Source organism: Chiloscyllium plagiosum, unplaced genomic scaffold, assembly GCF_037043375.1.
Source record: "Chiloscyllium plagiosum isolate Xiang-an unplaced genomic scaffold, Cpla_swu_hap1 HiC_scaffold_11, whole genome shotgun sequence".
Taxonomy (NCBI): Eukaryota; Metazoa; Chordata; class Chondrichthyes; order Orectolobiformes; family Hemiscylliidae; genus Chiloscyllium; species Chiloscyllium plagiosum.
In genome coordinates this window covers 25,733,696-25,749,066 of record NW_028270149.1, presented here as the reverse complement: position 1 = coordinate 25,749,066, position 15,371 = coordinate 25,733,696, and the positions used below count along the sequence as shown (strand labels likewise).

At 38.0% G+C, this 15,371-nt stretch overlaps 1 protein-coding gene across 1 annotated transcript in view; it reads left to right on the top strand.

Annotated features, from left to right (window-relative positions):
• The window catches only part of LOC122557360 (palmitoyltransferase ZDHHC15B), a 105,764-nt gene extending 92,181 nt beyond the window's left edge, over positions 1 to 13,583 (top strand). Inside the window, exons 9-12 of the mRNA XM_043704992.2 lie at positions 1,102 to 1,228; positions 1,572 to 1,681; positions 7,244 to 7,320; positions 9,723 to 13,583. Coding sequence (XP_043560927.1) covers positions 1,102 to 1,228; positions 1,572 to 1,681; positions 7,244 to 7,290 — 284 coding nt within the window. The 3' untranslated portion in view covers positions 7,291 to 7,320; positions 9,723 to 13,583. The remainder of the gene's footprint in view (positions 1 to 1,101; positions 1,229 to 1,571; positions 1,682 to 7,243; positions 7,321 to 9,722) is intronic.
• The last annotated feature ends 1,788 nt before the right edge of the window (positions 13,584 to 15,371 follow it).

The following is a 15,371-nucleotide window of genomic DNA, read 5'->3' as shown; positions in this document are numbered from 1 at the left end:
TATTACATCTGGGAGATTGTTTGTGTCTTCTCCAGTGAAGACAGGTCCAAAGTACCTATTCAACTCTTCTGCCATTTCCTTGTTCCCCATAATAAATTCACTCATTTCGGTCCTCAAGGGCCCAATTCTAGTCTTCACCATTTTTTTTCTTTTCACATACCTAAAAAAAGCTTTTACTATCCTCCTTTATATTTTTGACCAGTATGCCTTTGTATCTTCTTAGTAAGTTTGCCTTTTTTGTATAATATTGTGAGTCACCCTGCAATAACACATCTCAAAACTGTCAAGACTGAACTAATCCACATAAAGGTTGAAGAAATAAAGTAATACATGAGAGCTAGTGAATTGGTTGGGTGCAGCTTTGGATATGGTGACTTGTGCTGTAAATTCTTGATCTGTTGCAGAGCAGAAAAGAAGGTAGGAACATTGAGAAGGGAGGTTGGGTGTGCCCCTCTCTCACAACCCTTATTTAGACCTAGTAGCCAGTTTCATAATTGTGTTTATCCCCAATCCAGCAACCTGAGTTCTCCTTTAGCTGAGGGATGATGCATATGGAAGAAGCAAACATTAATGGTCTTAAAAATGAGGTGACAGTAAAGGCAAAGTCAGTATAGTCCTAACGGACTATAGGGCTGCTATTCCTCATTAGAGAGTCAGCTGGTCACCATACATCAGGCGAGGGGCGAGATTGAGAAGAAGAGCCTTTCATGGTAACCTCAGCGAGTGCAGGAATTGAACTGACACTATTGGCATCACCCTGTGTTGCAAACCAACTATCCAGCCAACTAAGCTAACTGACCCCACAGCGACAGTAAAAGACAATCAATAAAGAAAAATACACCATTATTAAAATTGGAAAGCTATAATTTATAAAAACAGTCAGTAAATTACCAGTTTGATCTTCTAGTTCTACCAAAATATATAATCTTCTCAGAAGTACTCTGAGAACTGAGCAATTTTCCACCTGTTCGGAAAGCTACCAGCCAACTGAAATAACTAGTTACTGCTTCAGTACTTGTGCTATCAGGTTGCGTTTGAAAGTTTAAGAACAAATACAGAGGCATTTTTCTTTATTTGTTTTCGTTGTTTCCTTTCCTCTAGAGGCCTTTTCTGCACCAGTATTTCAGCACGGTGCTGATAAAAATGGTTTTAACCTTGGTGTGTGGAAAAATTTGACACAAGTATTTGGACCAAAAAAGAAGTACTGGCTGCTTCCTGTCTTTACCAGGTATTATACCATGTTGGCTTGTATTTGTTACTGATGTCCATTTACAATATTGTGTGCAGTTTTAGACCAAGTACAAGCAGAATGGAATGGGGTGTAGAAGGTCACTAAGGGTTTCAATCAAATGTGGCTTCCCCATGACTGAATTGTACAATATTTTTTATGACAAATGTCATTGATTCATTGACACATCATAAGACTTTTGCAGACTTGAACCATCAGGAATCCAAGAAACATTTGTGTTTAAATTTAGTTATCAGTGCTGGGCTAAGTGCTGAGACTCAAACTCTGCATTCTGCTAAATTTAATCTTTCTCATGATTTAATTCCTAAAACTTTGCTTGCAGTGTTGGAGATGGGCATTCCTTCCCCATGAAATCACAGTCAGAGAGTCACAATCCATTACTGTCCAACGAAGAGCACTGGGACGAGGGTGAATCAGATGTGGAATACTCAGGTAGGATGATAAGAATTGTGCTTGAAAGATATAATGATTTAATTTCAGAAATCATCCATTCAGATAAACTAATTTGGAACTTGTGCAGTTGCTTTGGAAGCAAGTTGGACATCTTCAGCCAGCCAACATTTCAAATGTTCAAAGTTTGTGAGAAGATTTGTAGCTCGGGTGCTCGCTGTTGTGGTTCTGTTCGCCGTGCTGGGAATTTGTGTTGCAGACATTTCATCCCCTGTCTAGGTGACATCCTCAGTGCTTGGGAGCCTCCTGTGAAGCGCTTCTCTGATCTTTCCTCTGGCATTTGTAGTGGTTTGAATCTGCCGCTTCCGGTTGTCAGTTCCAGCTGTCCGTTGCAGTGGTCAGTATATTGGGTCCAGGTCGATGTGCTTATTGATTGAATCTGTGGATGAGTGCCATGCCTCTAGGAATTCCCTGGCTGTTCTCTGTTTGGTTACATGTATCTGTCTTTTTGTTTTGAATGAAGGAATTGAACACTTGAGGGTGTTTTAAAGATTTGAGTGGGCTTTCATATGTGGTGATGTTTGTTTATTACAGTGAAAGCTGTAACACATATTTGATTTACTATTTTATTTGAACCTTAACACAGCTTCTGAAGTCTGCCTATGGTGAATGCTGGGTTTCTTTGGAAGTAAGGGCAAACGATAATGGATTTTGGGCATGGTTTGGCATGAGTTGACATTGTTAACATGAGCTACATGGGGAGGGAGCATGAAAATTTTCTTTTCTTATACCACACACTCCTTTCATATCTGGCCTCTTTCCACTATTTTGCGCTCTTTTTCCAACTGCAAATGATAAAGGAGTTAGACAAGTACTTTGCATCAGATTTCACAGTCGAGGATACCAGTTGCATTGCAAAAATATTAAATAATCAAAGGGTTAAATGGGGGGAAGGAAATAAACATAAAAGCATTTGATAAGATACTTGAGAAGTTAATGCAGCTAAAGGTGTTAAAACACCTACACCTGATGGGTACATCCTAGAATTTTAAGGGAAGTAACTATAGAGATACTTAATCCACTCATAGTGATCTTCCAAGAATCCTTAGATTCTAGAAAAGTCCCAGTGGAATGGAAAAATGCCAGTGTTACATGCTTATTCAAAAATTGAGGGATACAAAAAGTGGATAACTATAGGTCAGTTAATATCTTTTGTTGGGAAAGTGTTACAGTCTGTTATAAAAGAATGTAATAGCAGAGCACACGAGCAACACTAACACACCTATAAGAGTGGCATTGTGTCTGTTTACATTTCTTGGTTTTTGAGAAAGTAAAATATATTTTCCATTTTTTGGGAGCCAAGAAAAGTTGAAATCACAGAAATGTGTCAATTATTGACACGATATTTTGTTTTTAACAATTCCACACAAGGAATTGTTCCATTTTTCAGACACACCATTATGTGAAGTGGCACAAGACAACAAGTGTCTTGTGCCACTTCACATAATGGTGTGTCTGAAAAATGGAACAATTCCTTGTGTGGAGTGGTTGTAAGTTTAATAGAGGGTTGACAATTTATTTAAGATATTAATGAACTTTTCTAATTCTGTTTTTGAGAGTCCAAAAATCTCATGTGTGGGAGACGATGGTCTAGTGGTATTATCGCTAGACTGTTAATCCAGAATGATACACTCATGTTCCGGGGGCTTGTTTCAAATCCTATCATGGCAGATGATGGAATTTGAATTCAGTAAAGAATCTGGAATTAAGGATCTAATGATGACCATGAAACCACTGTTGATTGTCAGGAAAACCATTTGGTTCCCTGCTCTCCTTTAGGGAAAGAAATCTGTTATCTTTACCTGGTCTGGTCTACATGTGACTCCAGACCCACAGCAATCCGGTTGACTCTTAACTGTCCTCTGGGCAATTAGGAATGGGCAATAAATGCTGGCCTAGCCAGAGATGCCCACATCCTGTGAATTTAAAAATTGAATATAAATGCAGAAGATAATGGGACTAGATTTTTCACCTAACAAAGGAGTTAGTAAGAATCAAAAAAGGAACCCTTGAGAAATCTGAAGACATGACTTCAGTTTAAAAAGACATGAATTTGATCCTTGTTTCAAAGAACACTGAGGTTTATCAACAATAACTTCCTTCGAAAATCTCTGTTGGCTACTTAGAACATAGAGCATAGAAAATTAGAGGGCAGTACAGGCCCTTCTGCCCTCGATGTTACGCTGACCTGTGGAACCAATCTGAAGTCTATTTATCTTACACTATTCCATTTTCATCCATGTGTTTATCCAGTGATGATTTAAGTGTCCTTAAACTTGGCAAGTCTACTACTACTGTTGCAGCCAGTGCGCTCCACACCCCTAGTACTCTCTGAGTAAAGAAACTACCTCTGACATCTGTCTATATCTATCACCCCTCAATTTATAGCTATGTCCTCTTGTGCTAGCCATCATCAGCTAAGGAAAAAGGCTCTCACTGTCCGCCCTATCTAATCCTCTGATTATCTTATATGTCTCAATTAAGTCACCCCCCAACTTTCTTCTCTCTAATGAAAACAATTCTGTCAAGTCCCTCAGCCTTTCCTCATAAGACCTTCCCTCTATGCCAGGCAACATCCTAGTAAATCTCCTTTGAACCTTTTCCAAAGCTTCCACATCCTTCCTATAATGCAGTGACCAGCACTGTATGCAGTACTCCAAGTACAGCTGCAGCATGACCTCGTGTCTCTGAAACTCAATCTCTCTACCAGTAAAAGCTAACACACTCTATACCATCTTAACAACCCTATCAATTTGGGTGGCAACTTTCAGGGATCTATGTACATGGGCACCAAGATATCTGTCTTCCCTTCTACACTACCAGAATCTTACTGTTAGCTCAGTACTCTTTATTCCTTCCAAAATGAATCACCTCAGACTTTTCTGCATTAAACTCTATTTGCCACGTCTTAGCCCAGGTCTGCAACGTATCTATGTCCCTCTGTAACATGTAACATCCTTCAGCACTATCCACAACTCCACCAACCTTAGTGTCATCTGCAAATTTACTAACCCATCCTTCTACACTCTCATCCAGGCCATTCATAAAAATGACAAACAGCAGTGGCCCCAAAACAAATCCCTGTGGTACCCCACTAGTAACTGAACTCCAGGATGAACATTTCCCATCAACCACCACCCTCTGTTTTCTTTCAGCAAGCCAATTTCTGATCCAAATTGCTAAATCACCTTCAATCCCATGTCTCCATATTTTGTGCAATAGCCTACCATGGGGACCGTTATCAAACACCTTATGAAATCCATACATTACATTAAACATTTTACCCTCATCCACCTGTTTGGCCACCATCTCAAAGAACTCAATAAGATTTGTGAGGCACAGCTTACCCTTCACAAAACTGTGTTGACTGTCCCTAATCAACTTATTCCTCTCTAGATGATTATAAATCCTATCTCTCATAACATTTTCCAACACTTTACCCACAACAGAAGTAAGGCTCACTGGTCTATAATTACCAGGCTTGTCTTTTCTCCCCTTCTTGAACAAGGGGGCAACCTTCGCTATCCTCCAGGGTGGGTTAGTAAATTTGTGGACGACACTACGGTCGGTGGAGTTGTAGATAGTGACGAAGGATGTAGTAGGTTGCAGAGAGACATAGATAGGATGCAGAGCTGGGCTGAGAGGTAGCAAATGGAGTTTAATGTGGACAAGTGTGAGGTGATACACTTTGGATGGAGTAATTGGAATACAAAGTACTGGGCTAATGGGAAGATTCTTAGGAGTGCAGATGAGCAGAGAGATCTCAGTGTCCATGTACATAGATCCCTGAAAGATGCCCCCCAAATTGACAGGGTTGTTAAGAAGGCATACAGTGTTTTGGCCTTTATTAATAGAGGGATTGAGTTCCGGAACCAGGAGGTTATGCTGTAGCTGTGCAAAACTATGGTATGGCCACACTTGGAGTATTGTGTACAGTTCTGGTCACCGCATTATAAGAAGGATGTGGAAGCTTTGGAAAGGGTGCAGAGGAGATTTACTAGGATGTTGCCTGGTATGGAAGGAATGTCTTACGAGGAAAGGCTGAGGGCCTTGAGGCTGTTCTCATTAGAGAGAAGAAGGTTGAGAGGTGACTTAATAGAGATATACAAGATAATCAGAGGGTTAGATAGGGTGGACAGGGAGAGCTTTTTCCCAAGTATGGGGACGGCAAACACGAGGGGACACAACTTTAAAGTGAGGGGAGATAGGTATAAGGCAGATGGCAGAGGTAGTTTCTTTACTCAGAGAGTAATAAGGGTATGGAATGCTTTGAGGAGAAAGTGAGGTCTGCAGATGCTGGAGATCAAAGTTGAAACTTTATTGCTGGAACAGCACAGCAGGTCAGGCAGCATTCCTGAAGAAGGGCCTGTGCCCGAAACGTCGAATCTCCTGTTCCCTGGATGCTGCCTGACCTGCTGTGCTGTTCCAGCAATAAAGTTTCAACTATGGAATGCTTTGCCTGCAACGGTAGTAGATTCGCCAAGTTTAAGTGCATTTAAGTCGTCATTGGACAGGCATATGGATGTACATGGAATAGTGTAGGTGGGAGGGGTTTTAGATTAGTATGACAGGGCGACGCAACGTCAAGGGCCGAAGGGGCTGTAACTATGTTCTATCTGCTAATGACTTCTCATGTCCCCTCCTGGCTCTTCTTAGCACTCTCTTTTGGTCTTTCCTGGCTAACTTATAAATCTCAAGCACCCTAATTGAGCCTTCATGTCTCATCCTAACATAAGCCGCCTTCTTCCTCTTGACAAGAGATTCAACTTCTTTAGTAAACCACAGCTCCCTCGCTCAACTACTTCCTCCCTTCCTGACAGGTACATATTTATCAAGAACATGCAGTAGCTGTTCCTTGAATAAGCTCCACATTTCAACTGTGCAAAATTGTTTTACTTCTAATTGTTTTTCTCTTTATGTAAATGAATGGTAATTCCCATAAATGAAACAGCCAGTGCACACTCCACTTTCTGCTAAAAGTTATCTGTTTCAGGTCGTTCGATCATTCGCCTCTTGCCATTTAGGAAAATTCTACATTATCTATACTCAGTATTAAGAAAGAGCAATCAGCCTGCAGTTAGTAAATAAAAAAAACACTTTACATGTTGTGGAGCCATGTGAAAAAATGGAATGAAGTTTGATCACTGTTCTTTGATAATCTCAAGCAATGGTGAGTAATTAGAATTGGCCTTCGTGTTCTCAGTCTAAAGAAGCGGCAAACATAAGCCAGTTTTCCTGATGGTTTGCTGATCTGCAAGAATGTGTGGCTGTAAACATTGAATGAGGACAGGGTAGATTTTCATGTTCTGCTGTTAGTCAAGCAATGTCCTTGGCCATGAAGATTGCTCAATAGGACTGGAAGGGGAAATTTGCTTAAAGTGCTAAAAGCCAGGTAGGGGATATAATAATATGAAACAGTATATTTATAGATTCAACGTAATGTGCTTAAAATACTAAATGTGAACTTATAGAAAACAGAGGATAATTTTCTTTAATAATTAATTAAATTGTTTTCTCTAAAATGTAACTACTTTTTCACTTCAGCAACTACAAGTGGCGCTACCTCTGTGACTGTTGAAATGGAGTCTTAGCTGACCCCTGATGCCCTTTTAGCATTTACAGTGAGTATCCATAAGCCCCATTTATTTTCACTCTTTACAGATTTGTGTTTAAATTTAGTGGGAAGATAGAGCAAAAATGTAGTTCATTTTGGAAATGCTAGTTTTTGGTGTTGAGTAAGAAATAGTCTCAAACTTGCCACCCAAAATTCAACTAGGAGAAAGTGAGGACTGCATGTGCTGGCAATCAGAGTTGAAGAGTGTGGTGCTGGAAAAGCACAGCTGGTAGCATCCCAGGAGCGGGAGAGTCGACATTTCGGGCATAAGCCCTTCATCAGGAATGAGCCTTATTTCTGACGAAGAGCTCATGCCCGAAACGTTGACTCTTCTGCTCCTTGGATGCTGCCTGACCGACTGTGCTTTTCCAGCACCACACTCTTCGACCCTAATTTCAAGTAGTTAATGAATTTTTCCATATCTCTAAAATCCTTTCATTTATCAATGAGTGAAAATATTATTCTGCAGATGAATTAGGATTGTTGTACGGTCAGGATGCAGCATCATGTGGTTTTATATAGTGAGACCTTTCCAATCCACTGTAAATAGGGAGAGAAACCAGTGAAGTCTCAAGTCAGCAGAAAAAATTGAGCACTCACTTTACCGTTAGGCACTTTGTCCTCGGCTGGGGGTGCACATCACTAGCAATCGTTTTTGGAATAGTGTGTGGCATAGAATATATTCCTTAGGAAAGGTAGAGTTTTAGCATGTGCAACACAAACATTTTGCTTTATTAAAGTTATAGTCACAGATGAGCCGAGGTCTGGTATTTTCACATAAGAAGAGAGTCACATAAGTTCACTCTGCAAACCTGCTAAGGACCATTCTGACCACTCCGGAAAAGATTTCTTCTCCCTTTCAGTAGAAATGTGGTACGCAGCACTAGTAACCCCAATTTGTGAGGATAAAAATGATGTGTAAAATGCAAAGATTGTTACTTACTTCAAAATTAAGAAGTCCAAATTTCTGAGACATTAATTTTAAAATCATTAATCAAGCAAAATCTCCCCTGCTGGTTCATAATCCTGTGATATCAAACCCTGCAGACAAACAAAGCCTCAAGTTATATTCATGGTTAGTACTGACGTCAACGGGGAGTAAGGTTTCATTACTGGGCTCTCAGAACCCAGAGTTTTTTTTTAGATTCCCTACAGTGTGGAAACAGGCCCTTTGACCCAACAAGTCCACACCAACCCTCTGAAAAGTAACCCACCCAGACCCATTTCCCTCTGACAAATGCACCGAACACTATGGGCAATTTGGCATGGCCAATTCACCTGACCTGCACATCTTTGGACTGTGGGACGAAACTGGAGCACCCAGAGGAAACCCATGCAGACACGGGGAGATTGTACAAACTCCACACAGACAGTTGCCCAAGGCTGGAATCGAACCTGGGACCCTGGTGCTATGAGGCAGCAGTGCTAACCACTGAGCACCATGCCGCCCAATCTGCTATAATTTTTATTTTGATCACTATCCAACTGTGTGGACATCTGAAACATTAGGATTGGACCCTTGCCTCCTGGCAAGAGATGCAGAAGTTTAATGTTGGGCCTCCCTACATGTGGAATTTTAACTCTATCATAAAGTGTGCCTTTGGTCATCGAAAGTTTGTCGGCACAGATCAGCCAATTGGGCAAGGAATGCAGTAGAGGAAGCCACAGAACCCATGGAAGTCCAAACCTCTTACCCTGGCAGGGAGATCCAATCATGGGGGAGGGTGGAATCAAAATCTGACCATGGGTGATCCTTGAGGTTTTTCTGACAGTTCCTCATGGCTTGGGAAACTCTACAAAGGGTGTTAACACTGGCCATCAACCTTATTAATATTGAAGTGCCTCTTGGGAATAGATTAGTTGCCCATTCACTGTCCTGATTGAGTGAAACCTGGAAGTACATTGGGGTTCTCTATCTGGCATGCTTTCATGCAATGCCCATGCAGCTAGCTGTAGAACAATTCTATTCTTCCCCCATTCCCAGCTTGGGAGTTAATCTTGTCAAAGTTAGCACTGTACAGATTTACACATGTAGTCAATTAAATTAACTGCTGAAAAACAGTTTTTGGAGTAGAGGTAAGTCAGAAACACTGGCGATGAGCAACAGCATTGATAAAGTAAGCTTCCCCTTTTGAAAGCTAAATCTGGCCTAGAAGTTGCTGACAAATTATGCTGTTTCGTACTGTCATTGATTATACTTCACTATCAGTTATTTTAATGTCCACTAGCCATAGAGCTCTGAACCTTTTCCTCTGTTTATCAGCAGCATTATGAGATGCAAATTTTATTTTTATTCATTTACTGTTGATAGGTCACCTCCATAAATATAAAAAAAAGCACTGTTGGTAAATAATTCATCAAAAATAATTTTAATGTATGCTTTAATATCAGTTATTGCTTTATTTTCAGATCACTCCCAGAGATTGCTATATTATCTGAAGTGTGAACAAGAGAACCAAAGATCTTTGAGGGTCTTCAACATAGAAAACGGAAATGAAGATTACATACCTACACCAGGCAACCTCCTGAAGATCTTTTTCAATAGATAGTGTACATTCAGGCTTTGGTTCACAAACAACTTCACTTCCTTGCTGTGGGAGGGAAATGCTGTAAATTTACTTACAACTGGGTACCCACAAATATGAACTTTTGTGTAAATAATGTGTGTTTGAATGAGGCTCTATCACAGATAGCTAAAACCAACATTGGGTTTAATTTAACATTGACACGTCGCGTTTAACTCATTAGGGCGAAATGCTAAACAAAAGTGTTCCTTGCATTAATATTGCACAAGTAAGGTACAAATATAAAACTGTCAAATTGCAAAAGAACTGCACCGTCTGTTCAACCATGCGTTCGAACGAAAAAGCAGGAAATTGACTGTTTACTATGTTTATATGAATTAAGTCATTACAAACCAGGTCATTTTTTAAACGAATGTTTTTTTTTCATTTTTTTAAATATGTTAAGAAGATTCTTAAATTTAGCTAGTTTTTTTGATATGTTTGTAATGTGATGTACATATTTTTAAACTGCCCTCAAAACTAAATACAATAAAATTACTCCAATAAGGGACCAAAGATTTGTAAAGCAGTATCTGCTCAAAAGTTTGAGTCACTCTCTAACCTAAGGAAAGTTATCTGCTCATGCCAATGTTAAGCTTGATAGCACAGCAAATAATCTGGTTCTTGTTGTCATTCCATGAAGGTATGATTTCCTTTTATCTGGAACTTTAGTCTTGAGCAAAGGAACAATGACCAAAAATCTACAGTAAAAGAAACAGTTCATTAACTTTGTGGCAAAATTCCACCCTAAAATGCCATCTTGCACTTTCTCCCTGTGCCAACTCCCGTAGGAAAAGTCAGTGTTTGCAGTTTGATACTTATTTGTGTTATATTTCAAAAAGTATCTTTAAATTCAGGGAAGAAGTTAACTGTTAAAAAATCGGCATGTAAATCTCCCTAAAAACTATAAGCCATAAGAGCAGGTTGGCTGCCTCCAAGTGCACAAATTCACTAAACTGCAGTGATTAGTGGATAAAACCATGGGAACTTTGTAACATCTTTTCCGGATGTGTTCTCATCATGTGGCTTTTGAATTTCCTAATTTTGATGTGTGGAGATTTCTTATCTTGGGTAACGGTTCAGTTCCCAAAGTGCTGAGGTGAATGCAGAACAAGCTGCTTGAACTAGAGGACAATGAGTCATGGCTTTCATCATTTCCAGCAACATTAAGGAATAACTGCTGCTAGGTTCAAGGATATTAATCTATAAAGAAGAAAATACTGTAGGCCTCAATGTTTTTTAAAAAATGGAATTTTGAAGTATTAAAGCATTACGTAGCTTCCATCTTTGGCATGCAACCAAATTGAAAATGTTTTTTTAATATTAGTGGGTTTAGTGAAACCACTTTCTAGTATTAAAATGTTGTTCTTACAAGAATGACAGGTATTAAAAACATTTGCCCAGCCATCACTTATTATGAGACCATTCAAACAACTTTCAATGATTGTCCATGTTTTCTCTCAACCAACACCTACATCAGACAGTTTTGTCATTTTGTTTTATTGTATATTGTGAGGTCCTATTGTGTGCAAATTATCTGTGCATTTCTTACAACAACATTGACGGCACTTCAAGAGCACTTAATTGTCTGTAAGGAATTTTGGGATGTCCTGTGGTTATGAAAGGCTCTGTATGAACGTAATTGTGATTTTTATTTTCCTTTTTTTAATGCCTGTTTTGATTAAACCAATTTAAAGGATTCATTTTGGACTACCAGGAGTGTAATAGACAGGATTCTGAACACCTTGTATATATTTAAAGGAATGCTGTAAAACTGTTACCTGTCATGAACACACTTACTCTCTGACTGTATGATGCAAAGGTATTTAGGAATGTGATGCAGTTGTGATGCAAGGAAATTGGATTTCAAATAAGAATCTGTCTACATTAAAATAGGAATTGGATAGTTTGCTGTCCAGTACAACACAACTTTGGGATTGTTAAGATAAGGCTGCTGCTGCAGCTGTGCATGATGTATTTTTGTCAGAATCTATTGGTTGAGTTGTTCCATTTTTATTTTCGGTCACATTGTGAATATATTAAAAAGCTTTCTTGTCATCGGCTAAGCCCTTTATGATAAACCAATCAGTGACTTAATTGCAAGTGTTGAAATAGTTAAGTTGTAAATATTCAGTTGGTTTTTAAGTAGATAAATGACAAATGTAGAAATTGAAACTGATTTTCACAACAGTATTTTTTCAAAGTGCAGGTTTAGCAGAGTGGAAGCAATTATATGAGGCTTATCTGTTTGATAAGCCTGAAATTTTCTTTTTATAATGTGACACCTATGCAATGTATACACGATTTCTAGAACCGAGAATTGAAAAACCTGATCCCTGCTGTGTAAGCAGCTTTGATATATGCGCCAAGCCTTTGCAAGTTTGACTTTTAACTTCAACACTATTTAAACACAAGGCTAACAGATTGACTTACACTAGAGTCCATTTTTTAAAAGGTGGTGTTGCAATGTAAAGATAGGCACAGGTCCTGTAATACACTTTTCTGAAAACTGCACTGTTATACATGTACTACAGAATATTCCAGCATGCATTAATATCTATGGCATTGTAATCACATTTTAATTTTTTTAGTTATATGATGAGTAACTCTGTTTTTATTAGAGTAACCTTTTAGTGACATTCCCAATTTAATGTTAGTTTCAACAAGTTCACACAGAAACATAGTCTTAGGGGAACTAGGTTGTTGAAAATAATTTTAATATAATAGAAAACATTCATGCAGTCCTGATCCCCCTCTGCTGCAGCAGAAATAACTGGTGTTCTTGCTAAATCCTTGTACAGAACTTTCCAATTAATAGACTCGTCTGGTTACAAGCAGGAAGTATTGCATAGGTTTGTTTTTTTTTAAATTTGCACTAAAGATTTTTGAAGATGGAGGAAGATAATCGTAAATTATCCTGATTTGCATTTTGGGATAGATAATTCAGTCTGAATAGAGCTGTGCATCTCAATTTTGAACAATTGTATTTACATAGGTTGTTGTGTTTATGTGCCAATGTATGTGGAACATTTGACCTTTATTGCGGTTCATCTTGACTTTCTGTCTCAATATGATTCAAAAGGAACAGCAAGTTAAAAAGCATGCTGTAATGAGAGAACTATGCAGACTTAGGAAATGGCTTTTGAAAGGTTATGTGGAGAAATGTAAGGGAAGATAAAATTCCTATTTCCACATACAGACTTACAGTGATGATGAAGAGCTTTCATCAATTTTTCCAATGCTAATAAAGCATTCAATTAAATATTTTTCGAATATGAATAGTTAATACAATTGTCTTAATACAAGCATAATTATTCATAGGTTAATGTAATCACTCTTTCATTTGGTGACCCGATATAATCCAATGTGACTTTGTTACTGGTTAATTGGTAACTTTCAGATATTTTTTTCCATATCACAGAGCTATCAGAGACCATCCCTTGCAAATTAAACTGGAACAGAATGATGTCATGCTGAGCAGGGAGGAGGCGTTAATTGTTACTATACATACTTTCCGAGTGTCTTTATGAAGTGAAACAGAAGTGGATTTAGAATACAACCGATTAGAAAGCCCTTGAATTCATGTGCCTATTTCTTATTCATTGGTTTCCATGCTATTTTATAGATAACGATAACTTGGACAAGGCTTGAATGTATATTTGGTCTGTGGTGAGAGTAATAAAATTCTGCCTTTTTAATAACTTGATATCTTGCTGTTATTTTCTATTTGTTTATCTGCAGCAGTGTTGTCCTTCAGATATCTCTGTTCTACAAGACGTTCTGATCAATTTGCAACTAAACTATTGAACACAAGCCTTAAAGTGATAATTGCAAATTACAAATTATCACTTAGATTCTCTTGGTCTTTCCTCCCTAATTAGAAAACATTTTCTTAGTTTACATTACAATAATTACATAATTGAGAACTATGAAGTAAAGTACCTGTTGCTCTTATTCAAAAGAAGTAGTCATTAATACAACTTGGAAAGCTGGTTTGCCTTGAATCACTAAATGTATTGAGTCAAGAAATTTTACAAGCACCAGTTTGCAGAACATATGCTTGCAGCCTTTTCTGGAAATATCAAAGAATTCAATGATTTTCTGAAAAGTGTTTTCCATTGGTGAAATACATTGGCTGAAATGTATGAAGAATTCTCTCTCTCTCTTTCTATTAATCATCACCACCACCAACAAGAAGGGGGAGCACTTAACTAAGATAAAATTACATGTAAAATGAGATAGATTATTGTGCCTTGTTACCAAATCAATTAAGTCTGACAGCGATAGAAAGGTGAGAAATTTGTTTTTAGCTTTGAACTGCACAAGCCATTACTAATATCTGTACAGCAATTGAAAGTGGATGAGATAAAATCAAAATTGACATTTTTAAGAACTTGATGTGTACCAGCTTTCCATTGCCATGTTTAAATCCACAATCAAGGTGTTAATTAATAATTTTCAGCTTGCAAGATAAAGGCTTGATCTACAAGTGTATGAATACCAGGAGCATCATTACAGGATGATGAGCTCAAAAAATGTACAGTAATTAACCGTAGCTTCCAAACTTGTATGTCTGCAACATACCACCTCCTCTGCCGTTGTCATCCATATTAATGCTCAACTAATGTAGGAATTAAGACCGAGGCTTTTGAAACTGCTGACTCCCATATTGTCTTATGTATTGGGTATTCATCCCCCTTATGTTATCCTACTGTACAAACATTAGGAGAAAGTGAGGACTGCAGATGCTGGAGATCAGAGTCCTAAAGTGTGGCACTGGAAAAACACAGCAGGTCAGGCAGCATCCAAGGAGCAGGAGGATCGACATTTCAGGCATAAGCCCTTCATCAGGAATGAATACTTTACACATATTTATTAAATTACCAAGTTACCTCTAGATCAACAAGCAGTGTTTTGGCCAATTCTCAAAGGCATAGTTACGGAACTTTGACAGTTATTTAACATACCAAAGAATTTGTCTTTTATCAAAATTAGTTGAGTTGTATGATATTGAAGAACAGCATACTCAATTTTTTACTATATTAAGTATCATTCAGTGTTTATTTCACATAACTGAGTTCTGAACAACACTTTCTAAAATTGATTTCAGTAGAAAATTCCATTTCCTCTAATTTTCTTTCTTGGTTTCACTGAAAATTTTAAATCCTTGATTTTTTAATTTCTTATTTGAGCATCGCCAAGACAATTATAGTGACATTTTACTTGACATCTAATTGCCACATTTCTGTTGTGTGATCATCCTATAATTTTTATATTGTATTAAAATAAAATAGATCACAAATGAGGAAATGATGACTGTTTTAAAACCACAGATCAGTTGAACATAAAAATGCATGCAATGTTTTCATTCACTACAATAAAATCTGAAAATTATTTTTAAAATTTAACTGGCATGTTGCAGTAATTTGCAGGTTTATTTGCAGTTTCACCTGTTGAGATGATCATTTTGATTCAGAACAATGGCAAGGAGCAG